This window comes from Lepidochelys kempii, chromosome 17, assembly GCF_965140285.1.
Source record: "Lepidochelys kempii isolate rLepKem1 chromosome 17, rLepKem1.hap1, whole genome shotgun sequence".
NCBI classification, from domain to species: Eukaryota; Metazoa; Chordata; order Testudines; family Cheloniidae; genus Lepidochelys; species Lepidochelys kempii.
The window spans coordinates 24,641,080-24,668,346 of record NC_136396.1 but is presented as its reverse complement, the minus strand read 5'-3'; the positions used below and the strand labels follow the sequence as shown (position 1 = coordinate 24,668,346).

The window sequence follows — 27,267 nt, the reverse complement described above, 5'->3', positions numbered from 1 at the left end:
TCTTTTACAGGGATGCTCTTTACAATGTGCAGCACCCTTCTAGGCCATTTTCCCCAGGTCCCACATGGGATCCTGGCCTGGATGCATGAAGTCATGCTGGCTGTAGCCCCAGGTTCGCCAGCAAGCTCCTCCACGTGGCAGCTGTCCTTTCACAGCCTGGTGTTTTTAAGGGCCAGGGAGTGCTCCCAGCTGCCCTTTGGACTCCTGTCCTAGGAGAGACAATGAGATTGACAGCAGCTGCAGCCGAAGCTGGAGGCAATATGTGACTCAAAGAATTAACTGGCTGGGTTGCACCAAAATCAAGGTCATGCTGCTTCCCGGGCTCCCCTGCCTTGCTCAGGGGCCTCTCCTGCACCAATTCCCCACTGCAGGGTTCTCAGCATGTCACACCCAACCTGCTGTTCCCATTTCCTCTGCTAAGTCACCTGAACACCTCTCCCCGATGCCTCCTACAGGCAGCAAGGAGCCGTCTCCACACGGGGCTGGAAGAGGCTGGAATTGGGGTCGCTGTGGGTCCCCTCCCCCAGCAATCCCACACCGTCTAAAGCAGAGTTTGTTATTACAAATCAATGCCCTTCATTATGTTTGTGGAACTGCAGCATTCCTGCCCCCCCCGCCCGGCTGCCCTCAGGGCCTCGCTCCCTCTCCAGCCTTGCAGAGGTCACCATGCAACACAACAGTGTTTCGCAGCACACTGCCTCAGTGCTGCAGCTCTGTCTGTCCCATGGGCAGGCGAGCAGGTGCTCCTGGAAAGGCTGCTACCATGCTGCAGGCTCAGGCCAGGCCCCCAGCCACCTCCTGAAATGACACTGTCCTGGAAGGGTGAGCGAGCAGCCCTGTGCCAGGCTGGTGCAGCTCACCACGAGCCGTCTGTGTGCTAGCTGGGCTGGTCTCTCCGGACGTCTGCACGGCAACAGAAGACCCACGGCCCAGCCGCCACTGGCCTGGGTCAGCTGACTCGTGCTGGGGCTGCAGAGCTAGAAAACTGGCGGGTAGATGTTTGAGCTTGGGCTGGAGCCTGGGCTCTGAGATTCCATCGGGGGCAGGCACGGAGGGTCCAGCCCAAGCCCAAACGTCCCCATGGCTATTGTGAGTCTCCCAGCCCAAGCCTGAGTCAGCTAACCAGGCTCTGAGACTCACTGCCAGGGGGTTACTGTAGTGTAGATGTTCCCTCAATGGTCACACTCTGCAGCTCTAGCCCCTGCTAGGGCTTCCCTGGCTGGGTTCCCAGCTGGCCCCGGGAATGAGTCCACAAAGTAAACCCCGCAGAACAGACACAGTAGGTCCCAGCAGGCTGTGCCGAGCGGGCAGACCCTTCCTAAGTGGGTGCAGGCTAGAAGGGAAAGGGAGGAGAGCTGGGAGGGTGCAGCATGAGAGAGGAACAGGACCAAGCCCCTTGAGATGGGAGTGGGGAGAGAATGCAGGGAGAAGCGTCTCTCCGCACAGCATAGTGAACGCCCTGGACAGAGGGCCCCGGCTGGCTTCCCGGAGAGGCACTGCGGGGTCAGCCCCCAGGACAGCATTTAGGGCAGCCTGAGCCAGACACGACCCCCCCTCCCTCCCCACACACACACGCAGCAGGGGCCCAGGAGGACGTGGCTGGATACTCTCTACCTGCAGCTCGCTCTTCGGCTGGGCGCTGGAGGCCATGTCTGACCCTGGGGATGTCCGTCCAAGGGCGAAAGAGGATGCAAATGGGGACGCGGTGCTGCTGGGGCTCATTAAGACGGGCCGGGGATGGCCCTGGCAGAGCTCCGCCCTCCCAGAGAAGCCGAGCCCGGTGGCTACGCAGCAGAGCTCAGGGAGCTGCCACTCCAGAGGTGCGCGTGCTGGAGATGCCGGCGCAGGGCTCTGCCATGGCAGTCGCTGGCGCACGGGGAGGGCAGCTGCCTGTGGCTCCCATCGCGGCCACCGTGGCCCAGCCACACGCTGCCCAGCTCGCTGGCGGGAAGGCAGGAGCTGACGGGGCAACTTGCCAAACAGTAACGCACGTCCTGAGCCACCCAGCTATTCCAGGGAGCCACAGACACTGCCGGGGGCCGGGGGGAGGAGAGGGGTTCTGAACAGAGCCAGGGACAGAGGCAAGAAGATATCCTTATCCCCAGTTCAAGATGGGGAGGCCAGGGCAGCTAGCCCCACCACTGGCTCAGGACAGACGGCCCCACCCCAGCCCAGGCTGCGGGGCGGCTTTGGGCTCCTTCGCTTTCACTCCAGCACCACCCTTGGCAGCAGCTGGCGGGGTGAGGGGCAGCCCTGCGGGAAGGTGGAGAAGCGGCAGCGGATGGTGCTGACCTAACCCGAGGCCGCTGGGAAGAACAATCTGGCAGAGCCCGTGGAGGCCTGGGCTGGAATGTGCAGAGCATTTAACCAGGCTGCGCAAAGGTTAATGGCTGAAGAGTCAAAGCCCAGGAGGCAAACCAGAAAACTGGCTGGGGAGCAGGAGCCAAAGGTGAAGCCCCCTTGCTGAAAGGGCTGGCTGAGGGTCTCCCGGGCCCTGTTGCTGGGAGCTGCAACCAGGCTTACACATGAACCTGCTGCCTTCACAGATCATTATTCAGGTAGTAGTGTCATGCCCAGGGAAGTTAGGAAACACCAGAATTATGGTTTCCTGGGTGACCCTAATTCGGCCTCCTTGTGTGTCTGTGCTCTGAGACAGCCTTCGTTGCATGCCCATGCTCGATTCTTCCCACAGGTTCCTGCCTCCCTCTGCGCCAGGACAGACGAAAGGGCAGCCTGCGATTCTTTACCCTCGTCGTTCAGGGCGTGGCCTTGGTGGTACCAGCACCCAACCCGGAGTCTGCCCTGTTTCCTTGTGGGCTCTCCCACGGGCGCTTGCTCAGAACCAGAGTATCGAGTGTGTCACTGGGTGAGGAGAGCCCAGCATCACCCCAATTCACAGATGGGGAAGAGACAAAGGGAGTGGCCCCATGCAGGGAACCAGTGACAGAGTCGGGATTCGCACTCGGGACCTGTCCCTCCAGAGTGTGCTGAGAGATACTGAGTGCTCCCAGCTCCCACTGATGGCAACTGCAGCTGGCAGTCAGCAGCTCTGCAAAGCTGAGCCCAGCTCACTCAAGAGGCACACAGATAAATGAGCCCCCCCACCCCAATCAGTGGCTACACTCCTTATACAGGTGGAAGGGAGGTGGCGGCGTAGGAGCCCCACCACAGTACCACCCCAGGGGAATCCTGAGGGGGCAGTTATGGTGGCTTTCTGGCTGCTTTATGCAAAGTGCAGGGCAGCCACGGGCTTGGGCTGAGTTAGCTCTGATTGACAGCAGCAGGAGTGAGAGGAGAATCAGGCTGGTTTTACAGGACTCTCAAACTGGAGACAGAAAATAGTGATGAAAATGCAACCAGGCTCCAAAGGATCCGGCTGGTGAGCTGGCAGACAATGCAGTGGGGAGCCCTCGGGACTCAATGGGGACTGTGAGACCTTCTCGGAGAGTAGGGTTTGGGGCCTGCGGAGAGGCTCTATAACCATTTACTTGCTGCCAGTGAGAGCCTGGCTGTAAGGCCCATAGGCAGCATACAAAAGCCAAAGGGCTGAGCCTGGTGTTGCAGAGGGGACTTGGGGGCCATGGTGGGGATGGTGTCCCTAGCCTCTGTTTGCCAGAAGCTGGGAATGAGCGACAGGGGATGGATCACTTGATGATTCCCTGTTCCGTTCATTCCCTCTGGGGCACCTGGCATTGGCCACTGTCAGAGGACAGGATACTGGGCTAGATGAACCTTTGGTCTGATCCGGTGTGGCCGTTCTTATGTTCTTATAACATTCAGGGCCCAGAAAGAGCAGTGGGAATCAGTGGCATTGCCCAGTGTGAACAGAGTCAGCTTCCCACCAGATGACATGATGGAGTCCAAGGGCAGCAGAGATGCAGATAACTCAGCTCTGTCGGTGTGTCCACACTAGGAAAGGAATGGGAGTTCTTCCCACCCACTGGTTGGCCTGTGGGGCGATCCTAGTGAGGAGAAGGCAGCATGTACACAGTTCACCGCACTCTGCTAAGACGTGACCACTGCCTTGTCTTCATGAGGACTTTACCCAGTGTGAGTTACCGCAGCTTTTCCCGGAGTGTCTGAGTTATGGGGGCTCCAGTCAGGAAAAAAGAAGGGACTCGGAGGTGACAGCAGGGGGTGGAGGGAAATGGTTCACTCTATGAGGAAAGCAGGTGTAACGATGCTGGTTCTGGCGGGACCCAACGGAGAGTGTCAATTCAGGACAAATTGCTTAGAGCAGGGCAGTCACAGCCCCAGGCTGGGGTTTCTGTGCCCACCAAGGCAAACCAAACCAGCCAGACAGAGAAGACTTTGGTTTTACCCCACTGGCTAACCACAAGTCATCCAAGCAATTCCCTCAGACACTCCAGTTTACCAATATCACCACCAGTGCCACTCGTTATGGGGACGAATGGTTATGAAAACCAATCCCCCAGTGAAAGAAAAAAGGTTCCCTCGATCCCAAAGGACCAAGCCCCACACCCAGGTCAATATACAAATCAGATCTTGCCCACAAATCACGCTGTTGCCAATCCTTTAGAATCTAAAATCTAAAGGTTTATTCATAAAAGGAAAAAGATAGAGATGAGAGCTAGAATGGGTTAAACGGAATTAACGACATCCGGTAATGGCCAAGTTCTTGGTTCAGGCTTTTAGCAGAGATGGAATAAACTGCAGGTTCAAATCAAGTCTCTGAAGAACATCCCCAGCTGCGGTGGGTCTTTCAGTCCTTGGTTCAAAGCTTCAGTGTAGCAAAGTCCCTCCAGAAGTAGGAAGCAGGATTGAAGACAAGATGGACGAGCTGCAGCAGCTTTTTATAGTCTCTTGCCATGTGGTCTCTTTCTTTGTCCCAAGGACGAGCTGCCCAGCACATGGCCTGGAAACACCTCAGAGTTCTGTCCATAGGCAGGTCCCTGCACACCTGGCTGAGTCCCAAGGCGTGTCTGCCTTCTCTCAGTGGGTCAGTTGTGTCGCAGATGGTCCTTAATGGGCTATCCAGCAGGCTAGGCAGAGCTGACACCAACTTGTCTGGGGTGTCACCCAGAAACACAGCACAAGTTTGAACTACAGACAGTACAGAGCCAATATTCATAACTTCAACTAAAAAATGATACACACATATAGACAGCATCATCATAACCAGCAAACCATAACCTTGTCTTAGACACCTCATTTGACCCCTTTTATATAAGATTTGGTGTCACTACAGGACTTTGGTTGCAACAATGATCTATATGGTCCCAGATTATGTCAATAACATCACACCCTCAACGCAAAATTGATGCAGGAAGGGATGACACAAACATCACTGACTGCATCCCAAGAGCTTCCCTCCTTGGTTCTGTCTTACTACAGCAAGTATTGGTGTATAAGAGAAATGGTTTATCAAAGTCATGTTCAATAACATGATTGAATCTTTACAAACTCAAGGTAAAACTTGGTTAGAACAATAGCGGATTGGATCTGCTTTTGCAGCATGGTTCCTGTAAGTCTCATGTGATCTTGCCAAGACCTAAAGAACATAACTACTTTATCCATACAAGCTCTGGCAAATGTTTGGAACCTAATTAACATCAACTTAATGTAGATATTACTGTAGTTTACAGTACAGGAATCTTGGCATTTAGCCATGAAAGCAATATGGTAGTGTGCCTCAGTTTCCCTTTTCATACAGCATATCAGGTTTGGAATGTCTTTTCAAAAGTTTCAGTACTGTTTACAGCCCTTAACTGTGAAACATCAGTATAACAAGGACTTTTAACACAAAGTGTGTTCTCATGTATTCCTTTTACCACGTTCAAGGGATTTTCCAAAAGATTAGGCATATTGTACATTTTTACAGTTTTTGGTAATAGCAACATATTAGTTACCAAAATTACCATGAGCAATAACAACAAATTCATTGCAAGTGTCCATCTACATTCATGTTTGTTATTCCACACCTTTGGCTCAATACTATTGGGGTTTGGGCATTTTAGGGTTAGCCTGTGGCTTCCCTTTGCAAAATTAAGTTATCTTTTTCCTCCTTGTCCTGAAGGATCAAACCCTGATTTCTCTTGTGTAACAGAATTCACTGGCTGATTGGGTGTGCTCTCTGCGCTAACAGCTATTAGCTTCTTCTCCCTGCCAGCCAAGTAATTTGCATTACCACAGACAGGAGCCAGTTCACCAGTTTTCAGATCCTTTGCTGCTACCAATTCCAAGGCTGGGCTCTGTCTTAAAGAGAAACCATCCATTTTCACTAACAAGCCAGACTCAAAGTTCTGCTGTCCTTCCCTTACCAACCTCTGCTTCCACATGGAATCTCAGTTAAGTTCACTGAGAGAATACAAGTCATATCCAAAGCGTCTAGAGATGAGAGTAGACCTGCCATCCCCTGCATTCTCGAGAGATTAACTGCCCAGCTGTTCTACTCTGCAGACTCAGCTACCCAGTCTTCCCTCTGAACCTGAGACACAGTCTGTTCACTCACAGAATCAGCATGGAGACATTCCTCTCTCAACAACCTTGTCTCCCCAACAAGCTGGCCAAACCCAGCCACTTGGTTATAGGACTCTTCAACTTCCTTAACAGCTTTCGCTTCATCTGAGACCTTCTCAAAGCTATCCACACTGGATCTTTCAAAAGGAAAGTCAGTGGATCCATTCACCACAGAAAATTTCTGTCTGTTAGGAACTGAAACTTTCTTGGTTAAGTTTCAGAGTAACAGCCGTGTTAGTCTGTATTCGCAAAAAGAAAAGGAGTACTTGTGGCACCTTAGAGATTAACAAATTTATTTGAGCCTAAGCTTTCATGAGCTACAGCTCATGCTCAAATAAATTTGTTAGTCTCTAAGGTGCCACAAGTCCTCCTATTCTTTTTTCTTAGTTAAATCACTTTCACACCCTTCAGTTGCAGTAAACTGCTTGCAAAGACTCCATGAGGATTCCTTACCCTAAAAGCTTTTCTAAGCAGCAATTCAACCCTCACAGAAATTCTGCCTTTGCCCTCTTCACCTAGGGCTTGCTCTAGAGGAACACGTCCCTGAGCAACAACAGACTCATTCTGGGTCTCCCTTACATCCAGAATCACCTCTGAGCCAACTGCACTATTCTCAACCATCACAGGCTGAAAGGCCCCTTCTGTCTGCTCCACAGACAAAGAGCGAGAGACACTTTCTCCTTTCCCAGACACACAGCTTGGGATCTCATTTCCCTTGTCCCAGCTCACAAGGCTGTTCACAGACAACTGCTTGGAGACCGGGGTAGCTCCCTCCACAGGCAAGTCAATACCCCTGACAGACACAGGCACGTTTCCTTCACTGTCACAATTCTCCACCCAGCTAACAGGTAAGGTCCAGGGACACTCATCTTCCACTCTCCTCGCCTTCCCCCACTGCTGACTAGACAAAGCCATCAGCTCACAAGGCTGCCTAGGCTCATCCCAAATCTCCTTCCCAGGCACATTGCCACTCCCCACAGATAAACTGCTCCTCTTCTCACTACCCTGAGCTACTTCCAGCAAATCAGTTACCTTTTCCAGGTTCACTTTTATAAGCTGTACTAGCCAACAATCCATCACCCATCAAAAAATCCACCCTTTCCTTTCTCAGTTAGGGCTTCAACCTGACCATCCACTTTCATCTGCTCCTGAAAAACACTGTCCTGACCAATGAGTTCTTTCTGTGCTTGATCTAATTCCAGATTCACCTCTGAGACATTAGACAGACAGTCAGAAACTTCATTCACAGACAAACAGCTACTTTCCAAAGATAAATTTTTGGAAAAACCCTCCACAGACACAACTTTGGGATTCATCCTCTCCTGTGCCTGGTTTGTGTTAACTTGACTGAACATAGCTTTAATATCATTTCCAATCATAAGATCTTTAGGGACTGTGTTCTTCACTCCCACAACCCTGGTGCCCTCAAATCCCTTCCGTTTAAGGTGGATTTTAGCCAAAGGCACCCTGACAAAATACTCAGATAGGGCTACCACAATTACATTTTCTTCTCGCCAATAATCTTCCTCCCTGACAAGACTTGCTTTAACCAAAGTAATATCTGCTGCGGGGTCCCTCCATGCCATACACCTCACTCCATTCACTTCTGCCCTGCTAATAAACTCTGCATTATTTTCCCCATATTTAGCTTTAATATGAGTTTTAAGGTCAAATTCTTCAGAGACCACAGAAACAGCATTTGCACACAGGGCACCAGCGCTGGGCTCTGTGTGGCTTGCCTGTGAGTTTATAATAACAGGATTAGCATTTGCCATGGCATTTGGGGTTGCTGGTTTTGGGTCGCCCTTCAGGGTTCGGCAATCTGGTCTCACGTGACCCAGCACAACACAGAGATAGCATTCAACCTGTTTATTCTTGTGGTGAGAGTTCCTACCCACTGGGCCCCCATAGAATCATAGAATATCAGGGTTGGAAGGGACCCCAGAAAGTCATCTAGTCCAACCCCCTGCTTGAAGCAGGACCAATTCCCAGTTAAATCATCCCAGCCAGGGCTTTGTCAAGCCATGAGCTCCTTTATAAGAGTCAGGGCCAGGTTTACTTTTAAATCCTTCCCCCTTGAACTGGGGAGAACAGTGATTAATTTCCCCCTGGGGTTTATACCCTTCCCGAGCCCTGTTTTGGGTATGGGCATCTGCAATCTCTGCAGCCCGTAGGACTGACTCAGTCCCTATCACACACAGCTGCTCTCACATGGTCAGGCACGATGTCTAAGAACTGTTCCTAAGTTATTAACTCCAGCAGTTTTTCAAAACTGCCATGCGTCTTTACTCCCACAACCCACTTTTTAACAAAACCCATCAGCTTATGAGCACATTCTACAAAAGTACAATCATTAGACATTTTAAATTTTCTAAACTTAACCCTGTAAGAATCAGGAGTAATCTTGAACCGCCTCAACACAGAATCTTTAAACCGCTCATAATCCAAGGCTTCTTGTTCCCCAATTCATTAAATACCTCCCTGGCTTTCCCTGTCAGCCTGGTCAGAAGGACAGGCATTTGCTGATCATCGGGGATCTGGTACAGATTGCAGAGGCGTTCAGAAGTAGACAAAAACTCCTCTATGTCCTCAGTATCGTTGTAAATGGGACACATCCTCTCCCAGTTCTTCTCGTGGCGGTTGGGAAGTGGAGTACCAGGTGGAGATGACTTTCTCCGCTCTTCCATGACTTGGAGCTGAAGTCTGGCCATCTCCTGTTCCATCTTGTGAGTCTCCTGTTGCCCGTCAAGCTTTCTCCTCAGCCACCAGCAGCTTCAGACGCCCCTTAGGAGCTTTTTCTTCTCTCTCTGCTGCCTCTTTCTCTCTCTCAGCAGCTTCTCTTTCGAACTCAGCATTCTTTTGCTTTTTCAGCAATCGATGCAGATGCTAGATTCCATTCATGCTCAAGTTGCAGTTTATTTGTTGCCTTTTGCACTCTAATTTTTTCTGCAGCTTCTGTAGCCTCAGCTAAGGGCTGTGCTCCTGCCTCCTGACCACTGGCCACTAACAGATTTCTCAGTTCTTGATTTGTAGCTTTCTTTCTAACGCTTATTCCCTTTTCTGAGCACAGATCTTCCAGGGCTTTTTTGCCAAGGCCCTTATATGCTCTTTGCTCACCCATTGCAACTGCTCTTTAACCAACCCAACTCTCAATACTAAAATTCAAATTTGGATAGCGTGGGGTTCTGACCCAAAGTTTAATTGACCTGGTTCTGTGGATCCTAGCACGACTACGCCACTGTAATGATGCTGGTTTTCTGGCGGGACCCAACTGAGTGGGCCAATTCTGGACAAATTGCTTAAAGCAGGGCAGTTACAGCCCCAGGCTGGGGTTTCTATGCACACCAAGGCAAACCAAACCAGCCAAACAGAGAAGACTTTGGTTTTACCCCACTGGCTAACCACAAGACACACAAGCAATTCTCTTAGACACTCCAGTTTACCAATATCACCACCAGTGCCATTCGTTATGGGGACAAATGGTTATGAAAACCAATACCCCAGTAAAAGAAAAAAGGTTCCCTCGATCCCAAAGGACCAAGCCCCACACCCAGGTCAATATACAAATCAGATCTTACCCACAAATCACGCTGTTGCCAATCCTTTAGAATCTAAAATCTAAAGGTTTATTCATAAAAGGAAAAAGATACAGACGACAGCTAGAATGGGTTAAACGGAATCAATGACATCCGGTAACGGCAAAGTTCTTGGTTCAAGCTTGCAGCAGTGATCGAATAAACTGCAGGTTCAAATCAAGTCTCTGGAGAACATCCCCAGCTGTGGTGGGTCTTTCAGCCCTTGGTTCAAAGCTTCAGTGTAGCAAAGTCCCTCCAGAGGTAAGAAGCAGGATTGAAGACAAGATGGACGAGCTGCAGCAGCTTTGTACAGTCTCTTGCCGTGTGGTCTGTCTTTCTTTGTCCCAAAGACAAGCTATCCATCCCATGGCCTGGAAACACCTCTGAGTTCTGTCCATAGGCAGGTCCCTGCACACCTTGCTGAGTCCCAAGGCGTGTCTGCTTTCTCTCAATGGGTCAGTTGTACAGCTGATGGTCCTTAATGGGCCATCCAGCAGGCTAGGCAGAGCTGACACCAACTTGTCTGGGGTGTCACCCATAAGCACAGCACAAGTTTGAATTACAGACGGTACAGAGCCAATATTCATAACTTCAACTACAAAAAGGATACACATATATATACAGCATCATCATAACCAGCAAACCATAACCTTGTCTTAGACACCTCATTTGACCCCTTTTATATAAGATTTGGTGTCACTACAGGACTTTGGTTGCAACAATGATCTATACGGTCCCAGATTATGTCAGTAACGTCACACCAGGGGACATACAAACCCCTTCAGGCAAACAACTCATCCCTAGGGAGAGATCAGTCATGCGCCACTGGCATGACAGCTTGGACGAACATGGCCCCCTAGCCATATGCAGCAAGTTACTTGGGAAAATGACTGAGGCAGAGTCATGGGGAGTTAGACGGATTCTGTTTCTGGAAAGGATGGAGAGGCCTGGTGCAACAGCTTTCTCCTTCTCCGAAATAGCCTTATGTCCACACAGCCCCATGCCCTCCCAGAGCTGGCACACACTCAGGAACACACGCTTACAGTCCCTCGCCCACAAGCAAAGGCAGGCCTCTAAGCTCTCTCTGCATCCAGCACCACTGAAAGGCAGCCACTTCTGGGGTGGAGGATGGACAGCACAAAGCACAACAGTAGGGGCAAGCTGGCCTAGAGGGCCAGGTCACCCTCTGCTCTAAAGAACAGGGTGATGGCATCTTCAGTATCCATGCTGGGTGGACAGGGCACCTGAGGAAAGCTAAGCTGACAGCCAGGGTCTCACCCTGGTTTGGGGTGGCAGGGTGGGGAGTGGAGCACTCCATCTTACACAGGAAAAGCAATCAAATCATGACGCTGAGCACTTCCGCAATCCCTCCACGCAGGGAGCTGACAATACCTTACAGACATTCACCTGCTAAGCCCTCTCCCGCACTGTGGGGCAGGATCACGATCCTCATTTCACAAATGGAGAAACTGAGGTACAAAGAGGGGCAGTGACTCGCCCAAGGTCTCCAGGGAATCAGTGGCAGAGATGGGTCTAGGAGGAGCACAATGTCCTGACTCCCAGTCCGGTAATCTGACCTCAAGACCATGCTGCCTTTATGAGCCCCATCAGCACAGCAAGGGGGGACGGGGGAGCGGACAGAGCCATGGTCCCAGCCAGCCTGCAGCAGCTGTTTGTAGTGATAACAGAAGCGCCTGCCATCTCAGCTCCTGAGCTCGCTCCATTCCTAGAGCAGAACTAACCCCCCCATCCCCAGCCCTTGGGTCTCCCCTGCCAGGGTTCAGGCCTGCAGCAGACCAATCAGCTGGAAGCAAGAGACTGGGAGCAAGAGCCACCCTGAAATGTACTCCGGTTCCCTGCAGAGCCAGACCTTTCGGGAGACAGCAATGGCTGCCCGTGTGCTGGCGTCACCAGAGATCCGCTCAGGCTCGCCGACAGGAGCCACTCGTCACTCATCCAGCAGCCCCAGCCCCTCACCAGCAATGAGAACGCGCACAGCAGTGGGAAGGCTCATTGTCACTGGGCACAGCGCCCCTGAGCACGGAGACGACAGTCCCACTGTGCCCAGAGAAAGCAGCAAACGCCAGAGCCTACCTGCTCTTGCTGACCAGCTGCCTCCACAGTCTCTTACCACCAGGGCAGCCCCTGGCTAACGCCGAGGAGTTCCGGCCTCTCGCTGTGCAGGCTTCGCTGCTCACGCCGGGTGGTGGGGCAGAGCAGGCTGGAGACAGCTACTCCTGCTGGCCAGTCCAGCTGGGGCTGTTTCAGATGGGTACTTTCCGGGAGAGTCTGGAATGTCTCCCAATGGTCACTGATAACAGCAGCACCACCAAGGGACACAGCTCTTTTCATCCCAAAACAATTTACAAACATACACAAATGTAGCAAACTGATATGCAAATGCTATACAGATCATGTACAACAGTGAAATGCAGCCACCTTGGGAGTGGAATGCAGCGGCAGTTTAACAGTGCACAGCACCACTACCCACAGGTCAGAGTAGACAGTGGAAAGTAAGACCCCCTAGGAAATGGCAGGGGTACGTTGGTTGGTAGTATGTAACCCTCCATGTTGGCATTTTCTCATGACAGCAAGAGAAACCCCCTCCTGTTGGGAAGTGTGCCATGGGGTTTCTCATGCCCATCAGTGGGCAGAGCCTCAGTTTCATATCCTGTTCAAAAGCTGGCACTACCGTCTCTGGCCGCTGATGACGAGAGTTGAGTTCTTTGCCCCCCACGCCCTGGGTCCGGAGGCTCAGCTATCCCAGCAGATTTCATCCCTTAGGGTAAACTGGATTTTGTCTCTATTTTGTTAGCAAAGAGCATGGGTGGGGCTGCCTCATAAACAAAAGCGCACGCTCACTAATTACTGGTTTCAGAGTAGCAGCCGTGTTAGTCTGTATTCGCAAAAGGAAAAGGAGGATTTGTGGAACCTTATTTGTTAGTCTCTAAGGTGCCACAAGTACTCCTTTTCTTTTCACTAATTACTGTTATTACAGCCCCAGCATCTTGGGATCATCATACTGCCTCCCATCTCACTCAGCATGAGGTTTGGATGACAGGGTGTCCCTAGCCACACGTGGGATCCAGATGTGAATCCAGTAGCATGACAGCCACTGCTGCCTGGAACTAAAACAGCTGTACTTCATGACTCAAGACAACTATTTGTTCCAGAGGAACATGAGCAGGGAGAGCATCTCGCTGCCCTGACCTCCTGGGAGTACAGGGGCTCCCAGCCCCACGACTCAATCATTTCCCATCTCTCGGTCTCTGGCATGTTGGGGTCCCGTCCTTTTGCATTGTCCAGCTAAGCCTGTTTGAAACACCATATGTTGTCTCCCTGACCTCATTCGGTGGGCACACCTGGAGGGACAGAGGCATACAAGAACAGAGAGGATCCCTTAGTCCAGTATCTTGCCTGACAGGGATCAATACTGAATGATTCACTGGAAAGTCCAGCTCCCTGCCATGTGCAATACTACAGCATGGGAGGATATTACTTCCTGCTCCCAGTGATGTCCTGAGACATGAGTATTGACAGCCCTTCTCATTTTATCTTAGCCCTGGTCTACACTATGCGTTTAGGTGGAATTTAGCAGATTTAACCCTGCACCCATCCACACAACGAAGCCATTTTTGTCGACTTAATGGGCTCTTAAAATTGATTTCTGTACTCCTCCCCAATGAGGGGATTAGCACTGAAATCAACATCGCCGGGTCGAATTTGGGTTAGTGTGGACACAATTCGACGGTATTGGCCTCTGGGAGCTATCCCACAGTGCTCCATTGTGATTGCTCTGGACAGCACTCTCAACTCGGATGCACTGGCCAGGTAGACAGGAAAAGCCCCACGAACTTTTGAATTTCATTTCCTGTTTGGCCAGTGTGGCGAGCTCATCAGCAGAGGTGACCATGGAGTCCCAGAATAGCAAAAGAGCTCCAGCATGGACCAAACGGGAGATACTGAATCTGATTGCTGTATAGGGAGACGAATCCGTGCTATCAGAACTCCGTTCCAAAAGACGAAATGCCAAAATATTTTAAAACGATCTCCAAGGGCATGAAGGACAGAGGTTATCACAGGGACCCGCAGCAGTGCCGCGTGAAACTTAAGGAGCTCAGGCAAGCCTACCAAAAAACCCAAGAGCCACTCTGGGTCAGAGCCCCAGACATGCTGCTTCTATGATGAGCTGCATACAATTCTAGGGGGTGCCCCTACCACTGCCCCCCCCGTACATGGACTCCTGCAAGAGGGGAGTCTCATACAACAGGGATGAGGATTTTGGGGATGAGGAAGATGATGAGGAGGGGGAGGTTGAAGATAGCGCACACCAGGCAAGCGGAGAAACCGTTCTCCCCAACAGCCAGGAACTGTTTGCCACCCTGGATCCAATATCCTCCCAACTCTCCCAGCCTGGGCTCCCGGACCTTGAAGGCAGAGAAGGCAACTGTGGTGAGTGTACCTTTGTAAATATAACATACGGTTTAAAAGCAAGCGTGTTTAATGATTAATTTGCCCTGAAGACTTGGGATGCATTCGGAGCCAGTACAGCTACTGGAAAAGTCTCTTAACGTGTCTGGGGATGGGACAGAAATCCTCCAGGGACATCTCAATGAAGCTGTCCTGGAGGTACTCCCAAAGCCTTTGCAGAAAGTCAGACTTGATGATCATAATGGTCCCCTCTGACCTTAATATCTATGAAAAAGGTTTCTGGGGCGGGCAGCCTTATTGCGTCCTCCATGGTAGGACACTTTACTACGGCAGGCCAGTAGCACGTAGTCGGGAATCAATGCATAAGAAATCATGGCAGCGTGTGGTCCCGGTGTTTGCTGGCATTCAAGAAACATCCCTTCTCTATCTCTCTGTGTTATCCTCAGGAGAGTGATATCATTCCTTGTCACCTGGTTAAAATAGGGGAATTTTATTATGGGGACATTCAGAGGTGGCCGTTCCTGATGGGCTGTTTGCCTGTGGCTGAAAAGTAATCATCCCCGCTGTTAGCCACATGGTGGGGGGAGGGGTGAAGCGATCATTCCAGAGAATTGGGTGGGAGGAGGGGGGATTAGTTGGGTTTGTGCTGCAGTTTAACCTGAAAACATCCCCTCCTTTTAAATGGCCAGTGTGTCTTTTTCAGTTTTAATCTCCCTTTTTTTCTTCCCGCAGCTGCAAATGTTTCAACGCTGCGACTAGCATTTCTGTCCCAGAGGCTAGCGCAGATAAAAGAAGGCGAAAAAAACACACTCGCAATGAAATGTTCTCTGAGCTCATGCAGTCCACCCAAACTGAAAGAGCCCAGCAGAATGCGTGGAGGCAAACTATGGCAGAGTCCAGAAAAGCACAAAATGATGCGAGGACAGGAAGGACACACGAGACGAGAAGTGGCGGGAGCAACAGGAGAGGTGGCGGGATCAAGAGGAAAGGTGGCGGCAGCGTGATGACAGGAAGCAGGATGCAATGCTGAGGCTACTGGAGGATCAAACTGATATGCTCCGGCGTATGGTTGAGGTGCAGGAAAGGCAGCAGGAGCACAGACCGCCACTGCAGCCCCTGTGTAACCACCCGCCCTCCTCCCCAAGTTCCATAGCCTCCTCACCCAGACGCCCAAGAACTCGGCGGGAGGGGAGGGGCGCTCCAGGCACCCAACCATTCCACCCCAGAGGACTTCCCAAGCAACAGAAGGCTGGCATTCAATAATTTTGAAGTGCAGTGTGGCCTTGTCCTTCCCTCCTCCACCCCCCCACCCAGGCTTCCCCTTCCCCCACCCCTCCCAGGCTACCTTGGCAGTTATCCCCCTATTTCTGTGATGCATTAAGAATGCATGAATTTGAAACAACAATGACTTTATTGCCTCTGCAAGCGGTGATTGAAGTTGGGAGGGGAGGGTGGTTGGCTTACAGGGAAGTAGAGTTAACCAAGGGGGTGGGTTTTCATCAAGGAGAAACAAACAGAACTGTCACACCGTAGCCTGGTCAGCCATGAAACTGATTTTCAAAGCTTCTCTGATGCGCAGCATGCCCTGCTGTACTCTTCTAACCACCCTGGTGTCTGGCTGCACGTAATCAGTGGCCAGGTGATTTGCCTCAACTTCCCACCCCGCCATAAACGTCTCCCCCTTACTCTCACAGATATTGTGGAGCACACAGCAATCAGTAATAACAATGGGAATATTGCATGAATATTGCATCTGATGAAGTGAGCTGTAGCTCGCGAAAGCTTATGCTCAAATAAATTTGTTAGTCTCTAAGGTGCCACAAGTCCTCCTTTTCTTTTAATGGGAATATTGGTTTTGCTGAGGTCTAACCGAGTCAGTAAACTGCACCAGCGTGCTTTTAAACATCCAAATGCACATTCTACCACCATTCTGCACTTGCTCAGCCTATAGTTGAACAGCCCCTGACTACTGTCCAGGCTGCCTGTGTACGGCTTCATGAACCATGGCATTAAGGGGTAGGCTGGGTCCCCAAGGATAACTATTGGCATTTCAACATCGCCAACAATTATTTTCTGGTCTGGAATGTAAGTCCCTTGCTGCAGCTGTTCATACAGACCAGAGTTCCTGCAGATGCAAGTGTCATGTACCTTTCCCGGCCATCCCACATTGATGTCGGTGAAACGTCCCTTGTAATCCTCTGGTGCTTGCAGCACCATTGAAAAGTACCCCTTTTGGTTTATGTACTGGCTGCCTTGGTGCTCCGGTCCCAAGATAGACGCCCAATCGCCCCCCACAGTTAGGGAATCCCATTGCAGCAAAGCCATCCACTATGACCTGCACATTTCCCAGAGTCACTACCCTTGATAGCAGCAGCTCAGTGATAGCGTTAGCTACTTGGATCACAGCAGTCCCCACAGTAGATTTGCCCACTCCAAATTGATTCCTGACTGACTGATAGCTGTCTGGCTTTGCAAGCTTCCACAGGGCTATCGCCACTCGCTTGTGAACTGTGAGGGCTGCTCTCATCTCAGTGGTATTCTTGTGCTTCAGGGCAGGGGAAAGCAAGTCACAAAGTTCCATGAAAGTGCCTTTACGCATGTGAAAGTTTTGCAGCCACTCGGAATCATCCCAGACCTGCAACACTATGCGGTCCCACCAATCTATGCCTGTTTCCCGGGCCGAGAATCAACACTCCCTGGCATGAGCCTGCCCCATTGCTATCAGGATGGCCAAATTGCCGGGGCCTGTGGTTTGAGAGAAGTCTGTGTCCATAACCTCATCACTCTCGTCACCGCGCTGCCATCGCCTCCTCGCCTGCTTTTGCAGGTTCTGGTTCTGCACATACTGCAGGATAATGCGCGAGGTGTTTACAATGCTCATAATTGCCACGGTGATCTGAGCAGGCTCCATGCTTGCCGTGATATGGCATCTGCAGGAGAGCAGGGTTGCAGGGGAAGCAGTGGTTGGATGACCAGTTTTGCAGACCTACTGCACCATCTGCTGCCAGGACACAACAGCTGAGCGGGCTGCACACTTGACGTGGTATGGCGAGACAAGAGCAGCCGAGCAGAGTTGCAATGGAAGCGGCCCTGCGAGACCACCAGGAAAGCAGCAGAGTGGAATGGCAGTAGAAGCAGTGGGTGACGATGATGACTATTAGCAGTCCTACTGCACTGTCTGCTGAAAGCAGTTTGGCGCCCACAAGGAAAAAAGGCGTGAAACGATTGTCTGCCGTTGCTTTCATGGAGGGGCGACTGACAACATGTACCCAAAACCACCCGCGACAATGTTTTTGCCCCATCAGGCATTGGGAGCTTAACCCAGAATTCCAATGGGCGGCGGAGACTGCGGGAACTGTGGGATAGCTACCCACAAGGCAATGCTCCGGAAGTCGACGTTAGCCACGGTACTGTGGACGCACTCCGCCGACTTAATGAGCTTAGTGCGTTAGTGTGGGGACACACACAATCGACTATATAAAATTGCCTTCTAAAAAATCGACTTCTATAAATTCAACCTAATTTCGTAGTGTAGACATTCCCTTAGTTAGGGTCACTGCAGATACTATTCTTCTCCACGGGATGGCTGAGCCTTTATTAGACCTCACTAGTGACTTGCCTCAACAACGTCCTGTTGCAGCGTTTCACCAGTTAGTTACGCGCCACGTTGAAAACACTTCCTTCCATCACCTTTTAATCTTAATGGCTCCCTTTACCTCATACTATGTGATGGGACACACAGGAGCAATTCCTGGCCTCCTATGCCAGTCAGCAGCCCCTGTGAGACATTGTGGCCAAAAGGGCTAATGTGATCCTGGGATGCATAAACAGGAGAATCTCGAGTAGGAGTAGAGAGGTTATGTTACCTCTGTATTTGGCATAGGTGCGACTGCTGCTGGAATCTGTGTCCAGTTCTTGTTTACACAAATCAAAAAGAATGTTAAATTGGAGAAGGTTCAGAGACGAGCCACAAGAATGATTACAGTGAGAGACTTGAGGAGCATGAGCTGTTTAGCTTAACAAAGGGAAGGTTAAGGGGTGACTCGATCGCAGCCTGTAAGTACATCCATGGGGAATGGAAATGTGATACTAGAGAGCTCCTCAGCCTAGCAGAGAGAGGTCTAATGGGATCCAATGGCTGGAATTTGAAGCTAGACTGCAAACGAGATGTACGTTTTTAACGGTTGAGAGTAATTACCCATTGGAACAACTTACCAGGGGTTGTGGTGGATTATCCATCACTGGCCATTTTAAAATCAAGACTGGCTGGTTTTCTAAAAGCTCTGCTCTAGTTCAACCAGGAATTAATACAGGGCAGGTGTCTGGCCTGTGTTATGCAGGGGTCAGACTAGATGATCACAATGATCCCTTCTGGTCTTCGAATGTATGAATCATTGTATTTCAACTTAACCCATTTCTCTTACTCTTCCTGTTCCTCAATGGTACAGCCCTCGGCTTGCTAATCTCCTTGCCTGGAAGCCCCTGCCCTAACACACACACTCAGCCATGTTCATTGTTCTTCTCCGGGTCTCCAATTTCATCTGCATCTTTTCTGAGATAAGATGACTCTATCCCCACAACGATGTACCCTCAATTCAGATGGCATTCTAATCTTTTCTACATTAACCTCTATTCCTTTTTAATACAACCTGCCATCACACCCCCTCCTGACAACAGCTAGCCCCTGAGCACATCTGCCCTGAACTCTCCCCATGGACACCTAGAACATTTTACTCCAGTTCACCACTGTCCAGCCTGTCTGAGTAACTGAAATCGCACATTCCTAGGTCTGTGATCTTGCGACGACTGCACCGACTAATCTACCATCAGGTCACCAGTTCCTTAGCTTTGCCAGGTCACTTTGTGCCTTTTCAGGATCCAATCGAGCCTTAAATTCTCACTAACGTCATGTTACCACCTTGCTTTCCATCCCCAATAAACGTTCCGAGCACCAGCACTCCTAAAAGGAGCTCAGTGGCAGGCTCTGTCTAGGCTGGGTTTGCTCAGGGCTCCCCTCTCTCCTAACCAGTTTTTAAGCCACAGCAGGACTTCCCCTTCCACGCTGTGGCATCGTGTTTCCTCAAAGTGCTGCTCTTCTGTGAGCAGCAACCCTCCCATGGCACTGCAGCGCACAGCATTTCCATCTCTCAATAATTCCAGATTGAATGAGCACAGTTTATAAGCATGGACGTTCCTAACTGCAAATACTCGAACAGCTCTGGAAATCAAGCTGGAATCTTTTCTTCTGGCACATCAGCACCCCTGATATAAGGCCTGAAGACCAAATCAGGCCCTCCATGACACTTGTGCTACCTCATCTAGCGTGGGTTTGCAAAGGTGTGTAAGCAGAGTCAGGATGAGCGTTACCCTGACATCCGGTGGCGAGTCGTGGTGGGTTGTGGAAAAGAACTTCAGGGGCTGATCTCATTTGCATAGGCACACCCACCCCGCCTAGATGGTCACTTTGGCTGCTGTGGGATCCTCAGTTTCTTTGTTATTGGGGCAGGGAAAATAAAGTGTTATTATCCTGATTATGTGAATCAAGGACTGTGGAACTATACTTGGCCTTTTGTTATGATGGAGGGACTCACCATCAACTAAGCAGCACTTGCTAGGCAAGAGTCCTGGGTTCAAAAAATTAGTGAAGGGAGAGCAACTGGGGATAGATATTAATGTGTGGTGGTATGGGCCTCCTGGTGGGGGTCCTACATGCCAATTGCACTGTCTCCACTGTGGAATATCAGAGCTAATTTTGATTCCAATAGGAGTCTAGTTACTGGCTGCTGAGCTGACATCACTTTGGGCCAACAGTGCACGAGCACTGAGGCTCTCCTACTACAAGCTGAAATCACTAAAGAGCTAAAATTACTAAGAGCTGAAATCATTGAGTGTTGTGTTGGGGGGGGGTCTGAAACTATATTGTGGAGTAGTTTGTGGGATGGCTGGAGCAGTTCATGGGACGGCTGGTGGAGCAGAGCAGTTTGCAAGACGGCTGGAGTGGCTCACAGGATGGCTGGTGGAGCAGAGCAGAGCCCCACAGAGAGGTGGGGCAATTGGCTTCGGACCACATAAGGTGCCCCTTAAACTGCCCCCCCCCCATTTCCACCCAGGTTGAGAGGTAAAACTCTGAAGATAAACTTTTGAACTCTGGGGCTGCACTGACCAGAAACAGAGACTTTTGGGTTGTTGGACTTTTGGGACTTTGGGTGACTTTTGGGTTGCTGGACTCAAGAACCAAAGGCCCAATTTGCTGGGGGTGGGTTTTTGCTCATGGGTTGTGTTATGAATCCTGTTGGTGGTGTTTCCCTAACATAATGCCACATTGCTTCTCTCGGTTATTAAAAGGCTTTTGCTACACTCAGACTCTGTGCTTGCAAGCGGGGGTGTCCCAGGTCACTGGGTGGGGGCTCGAGCCTGTTTTGCATTGTGTTATTGGACTGGAACCCCTAGATACTGAACCCAGCCCTTGTTGCTGCCAACTCTGACGGGCAGAAGGGTTACAGGTGTATTTCACTGGAATTTACTAAACAACTCTGCTGCTGATGCAAAAGAAGAAATAGAATCCAGCTCTGATAACTTAGCTGGGGCAGCTCTCCAGGGTTAATGGGGATAGACTCCAGCTCCCTCTCCCATCACTGGGCCGGCTGGGCAGGGCTAAGCAAGGAAACACAGTTCTGAATTCACATCAGAAAGCATCTTTTTACACAGACCCTTTTCAGAGCACACTTACCCTTCAGTAGCCCCTTGGGAGAAACTTGCTTACCATTTTATAAATTCAATTCACCAATCTGATTTTAAGTCTTTCAGAAAGTGTGATGGGTTTCTAACCTGTACAGCACAGCCTTAGAGAAGCCAAGCCGATTACAACACATTCCTCTAGCTGCTTTTTATCCTCTTTAGTGACTTCACTATTTGTCCTGCTACTTAAACATGGCTCACTGGCCCCTAAATCCTGCATGTTACCTTTGATCCATTGCAGAGATGGCTACAATGCTTCTGCCTGGCAGCCAAGCAGTTATCTAATGCTACATTGCATATTTCTAAAGGGTAGGTCAGATAGCTGCACAGGTAGTTCTGACAGAGCCGCTGGGCAGTAATCCCTTTGGGGCAGAACTCCATGTTCTGCAAGTGAATGCTGTATTTCAGGACAGCAATCCGGTCTGTACTATGCAGGAGGTCAGACTAGATGATCACAGTAGTCCCTTCTGGCTTTGGAAGGGAATCGAAGAGTCTATATACATGGTTATTAACAATGATGCCACCAAGCCCTGTTGAGTGCCGTGTAATTTTGCGAGCTGCCTAGTCTCCTTTCTCTGACATCTCACCTCCTCTGCCTGTGAGGAGTAATGCCAGGGCTAGTATTTCACCCACCACTCCCTATGCTGAAGGCCAATGGAAAGAGGGGCTTTCACTTTTCTGCCGTCCCCTTAACCTCTCCAACTGCCTCCCTGGATTCACCAACTCTGCCACAGCCTTCCAAATTGTGACATCCATCAAACGTTTATTAGAATTTTACAGTTTTGCCTATTTGTTCTGCAAGTTTCCTTAGTCTCCACCTTATGTTTTACCAGGGAAACGTTGCTCTCAGACGGGCCTCATTTGGGCTGGATTTCTATGTTTAAAGTACATTTGTAGTAAACCACAGTAACCCCTTCTAGCTGTACACATCTGCGTGAGGTGGAAAGCCAGCTCTGTTCATTTTACTTTTACTACAGAGTTACGAAAGCACAAGCTGGATGCAATTCTGCCTCCACCAACAGTCAGACAAGTTCCCACGGCAGAACCTTTTGCTTGGTGCCAGTGTGTGCAGCAGAAACCACCAGCTCGGCTCCCGTGCTGAGCGCCTGGTGCTGACGCTCGCAACACCAACCTTCGATTTGCAAATTGCATCGATTTGCTCTGAAAGTCTTTGATAGTAAACACCAGTCCTATGGGACCTATTCTGCACTGACTTTTCTAATTGCAGCCACACTCCAACGCACTCTACCCTGGCCCATATACACTCTTGCATAAGTTGCATTGGTCCCTGGCCCTATGCCTTGTCCTGGCCTGGAAGATCAGCTGCCTCCTACCCAGTCCGGTGTCACTTTGGTCTCAGGAGATTTTGAGGAGAAAGGGACAGCGGCTGAAGGGGCAGTAGCTAAATGCTCCGGGAAACAAACTTCACCTTGGAGCCCATCTCCCAGACCAGACCTTCCTCCCTTCCAAGAAATGGGTAAACAACTTCCCAGTGACAGAACGAGGGACACAAACTGACAGAACTCAACCTCCCCTGGTGCCCAATGCCTGCTGGTGCATACGGTCACCGGCTGAAGGAAGCAGGGTCACCTTTTGCTACCAGGTTCCTGGTTTGGGTGACTTTGAGTCACAACCCGAATATTAATGAGCACGAGTCACATGACCCAGAGGGACAATGTGTTTCCAGCCCTGGTAACTGCAGAGCAGATCCTGTACTGGGATTTCCTTTGAGGCTGTCCCCAGCTCATATTCCTTTGCCTGAAGCTAGTCAAGAGCTTTAGCAGCTGCATATATCCTTATAGCTGCCCCAATCCCCCTGCCATGCTACGTGATGGAAACTCCAGGGATTTCCATGCCTTGGGCAATATGTTAATAAAGGCAAGGCACTTCCAGAAGGCTGTCACTGCTTTTCTGTGTACTCCTTCCCCTTTCCGGTCCCTTGTGTGATTGGATGGAAGGGGGCACTGCTCTGCATGTTAGGTATGCACCGCAGGAGAATGGTTATAGTTTGAACTATAGCTTTGATCTGTATTTCTCCTTCAAGAGCTCCCATGCCAGGATGAGGGCTACATGTAGGTGCCCAGACAACACGGTGATGGGCACAGTATGAGAAGCTAGATGGATTGCAAGGCTGCACTGATCTCTGTGTGCCTTTCTCTTCCTGGGTCCCATCCCCAGGCTGGCATGGTTTCTGATAGCACTGGTTGCTGTGCTTGTGTTTTGCTCCCCAGGTCCCTGTTTGGAATATGCTGGGAACTGTGGTAGGAACCATCTGTGTCTCTCTCTCTCCTGTGGTTCATTGGGGGGGGGGTGTCACGTCCTGTCCCGTGGGGCTGACCCCTGTGACTCTTTCTCTCGCATGGGCCCTGCCCCCCCAGGTGTTTTGGATGAGGATGGATGCGTGTGTGCCATGAGCCTCATCACAAGGTGGGCGCGGGGGTCAGTGTGAAAGGTGGCACTGACCTCGGGGTGCGAGTCCCACCCAGTACCATGGCACCTCTCTCCCCTGCTCTCTGGGCAGACTCCCATGCTGGGCCGAGCTCGGAGCCTGGAGCTAGTGCTGATCTGCCCTGCGCCTTCCGCCGGCCCAGGTCCCCGCAGGTGGCTGAAAGGATGAGGGAGGAAGCCGGGGGGCTCTGACCTGCATACCGCTGCGGCGGGAGTCCTGAGCCTTTTCAAGGCAGGTGAGAAGCTGCCCGCGGGCCAGGGGTGGGCAGAGACTTTGGCACCTTGCTCTGCTTCGCCTCCAACTTCTGCAAGCCCAGCCCGGCGCCGGGCGGTCCCACACTCACTGGCCGTGCCCCCGCCCGGCTCCCCCAGCGCCTGGCGCTGGCCAGCGGACCCCAGCCGGCACTCGCCGCCCTCCGAGCATGCCCGGCCAAGCGGCCTCGGCGCTCCCCGGCCTGGATGGAGCCCGCTGCCGCAGCGCATCCCCCACCTAAGGGCGCAGCGCCCGGCTCCCGCAAGGGCACGAGGGGGTCTGGCTGCAGGTGGGACCCCCAGCGCCCCGCGCCCCCGCCCCCGCCCCGCCGGGCGGCCGAGAAGCCAGGCTCACCATGGCGCAGCTCCGGCGGCTCCGGGGATCGCGCACAGGCTGCTCCGGCCGGCCGGGAGCGCAGCGCAGGGCGAGCCTTGGCGCGGCGGGCTGCAGTCAGCGGGTCACGTGGCCGGAGGATGCACCGCCCGGCTCGGCCCGGCCCGGCTCGGCCCGGCTCGGCTCGGCTCGCCTTGAGGGGGCGGGGAGCTGGTCACCCGCGCGGCGCGGCCCACCTGCCTCCTTCCGAGGGCTCCCGGCTCCCCATCGTCGCGCCCGCTCCGCCGCGCCCGGGCTGCTGCCATGGGGGTCGGGGACACGCCAGACTCTGCCCCCGTTTCGGGGGCTCCAGGCGGCGGTGGGGGCCGCTCCTTTGTCCCGTCCGCACAGGAGGAGCCAGCTCTCTTCTGAGCCTCCGGGGGAGGGGGGGTTCAAAAGCACCTGAGTGATTTAGGAGCATTTGGCATGTGATTTATGCCCTTGGGCGCCTAACCCCCATTGAGAGCCAGTGCTGCGCTCACTCCTGAAACTGGCCTGAGGCCCCTAAGTCAGCCAGGCACCTGGGAATGTTACCCCCCGCCTGTCAGCCCCGCCTCCTGGCTGCTGAGCCCGGGGGTCCCCATGCATTGCTCCAGAGGACCAGCAGTCCCTGGGGGCAGAGCCTGGCGGAGTGTGGGAGGGCATCACAGTGGCCATACACATCAGAAGGGTCCAGGGGAGATTTGGGAGACAGTCCTGAGCACTTGGGAAATCTCCCAGTGAACAATTGTTAGCAGAGTCCGACATGTACTAGCACAGTGCAAACCAGTGAGAACATCCCCTGGAAGAAGAACCAGCCAAGAAGATGCAGGACAAAGGTTGCTGAGTCAGGTCTCATCTGGTGGTTCTTGAATGTCCCTATCCCACCACAAGAAAGGTCTGTGCTACACTGAGCCCAGCCCGAGGCAGCGTCTTTCCCAAAGATCCCTCCAACCGGCGGGCTTGGCATTCAGTCCCTGCTTGGGAGAAGAGGAGCTCAGGCCCTGTCCACACAGGAGGATGAATTCTTTGTTGGAAATGCACTAGCCTGGGCATTCATGGATGCTGGCATGTATTGCAGACGAAGGGTGGCCCCGTAATTAGCACACTAGATCCAGGTTCAATTCCCTGCTCTGCCACAAACATCCGGTGTGACCTTGGGCTAGGTACTTAGTCTCTCTGTGCCTCAGTTTCCCATCTGTACAATGGGGATAAGAGCCCTGACCTACCTCCCAGAGGTGTGTGAAGCTATACATAGCAAAGATTGGCACTCAGCTGCGGGGCAGGAGGGCATACAAGGTGATTAAGGCAGGCTCCTGCAATGGAAACCGCCTGCTCTGCAGCCTTTGGGATTTCAGGAGGGATTCCTCCGGTGGAACAAGGTTGGTCTGCTGTGACCGAGATGCCCTCAGCATTCTCCTCCAATTCCCACCACTGTGGCCTAGGAATCAGAGCAGCGTTGCTGGGCGGAGCAGGCCCTGGGATGGGGCACACGGAGCTGTCAGGAATGGCATGGGGAGAACAGGCTGAGATGAGCACAACTCATGCACCTTGCCTGACCCTGTATCATGGAAATCTGGCTGGATGATTCAGCTGGGCCAGTGCTGACCTGGCTGCATGCAGCCGAGAAATCATGCATCATGAAGGGCAGGTGGGTGGGCTAGGAATCAGTTGCCGTTGTGCTTCTAAGCTGCTGGTCCCACCCCAGAGACGGTGCTGTGACTGGGCTGACCTCGCCCAGTAGTCCTCACATGGGAAGAGCTCGGGGTTCTAGGACAGCCCACCCCTCTGCTCCTGACTCCGAGCCCTACGTGGCTGATCTCTCTTCGGATTTGCCTTTGGAGTTGCCCAGGTTAAATGTCCTGAGTTATTTCAATGCTCACTTATGTGAACACAGGATTTCATGAGTTCCATGGCAGCTCTGGGGCTGCCCCACATAGGCTGGTGTGCTCTGGCTCCGAGCTGTGGTGTGGGACTGGAGACTTGACACATGGACATTCCCTTCCTGGGCGTTGCCCCCTGCAAGTTACTGCTGCGCAGATGGCAGTGGGACACGAAATGGCAGCAGAGACAGGAATGATGGTGGCTGTCACTTGCTCCCAGTCTGACTCACTGAGGAAAGGGGCATTTTTACATTCCTGTGCCAGGGAAGTGGTAAAAGCATAAGTGTCATATCTGCCAAGATAGGGCCAGCAGAACCATTCCTGGAGTGGCCATTCTGGGAAAGCCTGAGCTCAGTCAGAGAGTTGAGTGTTTCTAACACTCAGGAAGTTTCTGTCCACTCCACCAACAATCAGTTGGCTCTGGACTGATTTCGCCAAGGTAGCAGAGCCAGAGCAGAAGGAGACAAAACATCTGTCCCTCTCTGGTTGAGCTGAATGGAGTTTCATCGATGGAGGAGCTGGAGATGCTGGGAGAATGACAGAACCCAGCACAGAGCTTCTGGGTGGGGACTGTTAATACCTCCCTTCAGGAGCGCAAACTGTGCTCCAGGGTGTAGTGCTGGAGCTTTGCTCAGAAAGCCGCCTCTTCTCTAGTCTGAACTTTCAGGTGTTGGGGAGGAGTAAGCCAGATCTATGTCCACAAGAACTGGTGTTTCTCCACCTTTTTGATACCAGGGAACAGCTTGCTGCCTTCCTAAACTGTGTCAGGGAGATCTCAGGGACCAGCGCCAGGCCATCAAGAAATACGGTGCTAGCCCACAGTGTAATGTAGCCCTTCTGTTCCTCCGTTTCTCACCCATAAAATGAGGACAATGCTATTTGCCACAAGTGAAAGGTGAAGCTAACCACAAGCTAGAGGAGTGGATGAAGAATCGGCTTGTTCTGGTAATGGCTTGAAATGAGGTGAAGGTTTCTACCCATCAGAGGAGTGAAGCTCTAGAACAGCCTTCTAGGGGGTGCAGTGGAGACAAAAAACCTAACTGCGTTCGAGACTGAGCTTGGTAAGTTTACGGAGGGGATGGGATGACGGGACTGCCCATTGTTGATT

The 27,267-nt window shown here is 51.8% G+C and overlaps 1 protein-coding gene across 7 annotated transcripts in view; it reads right to left on the bottom strand.

The window, feature by feature from the left end:
* Positions 1 to 24,374, bottom strand: part of SEPTIN4 (septin 4) — a 74,677-nt gene extending 50,303 nt beyond the window's left edge. For 5 of the 7 annotated variants that reach the window (XR_013634777.1, XR_013634776.1, XM_078849217.1 and 2 more), the window contains exon 1: positions 1,615 to 1,672. Coding sequence is in view for 4 of the 7 variants with exons in the window: in XM_078849217.1 (XP_078705343.1) it covers positions 1,615 to 1,650 (36 nt within the window). In the remaining 3 variants the exon portion in view is untranslated. Of the gene's footprint in view, positions 1 to 1,614; positions 1,673 to 12,149; positions 12,474 to 24,279 lie in introns of those variants that run through there. The other 2 variants (XM_073315307.2, XM_073315308.2) reach the window with 2 other exon arrangements.
* Positions 24,375 to 27,267: the final 2,893 nt, after the last annotated feature.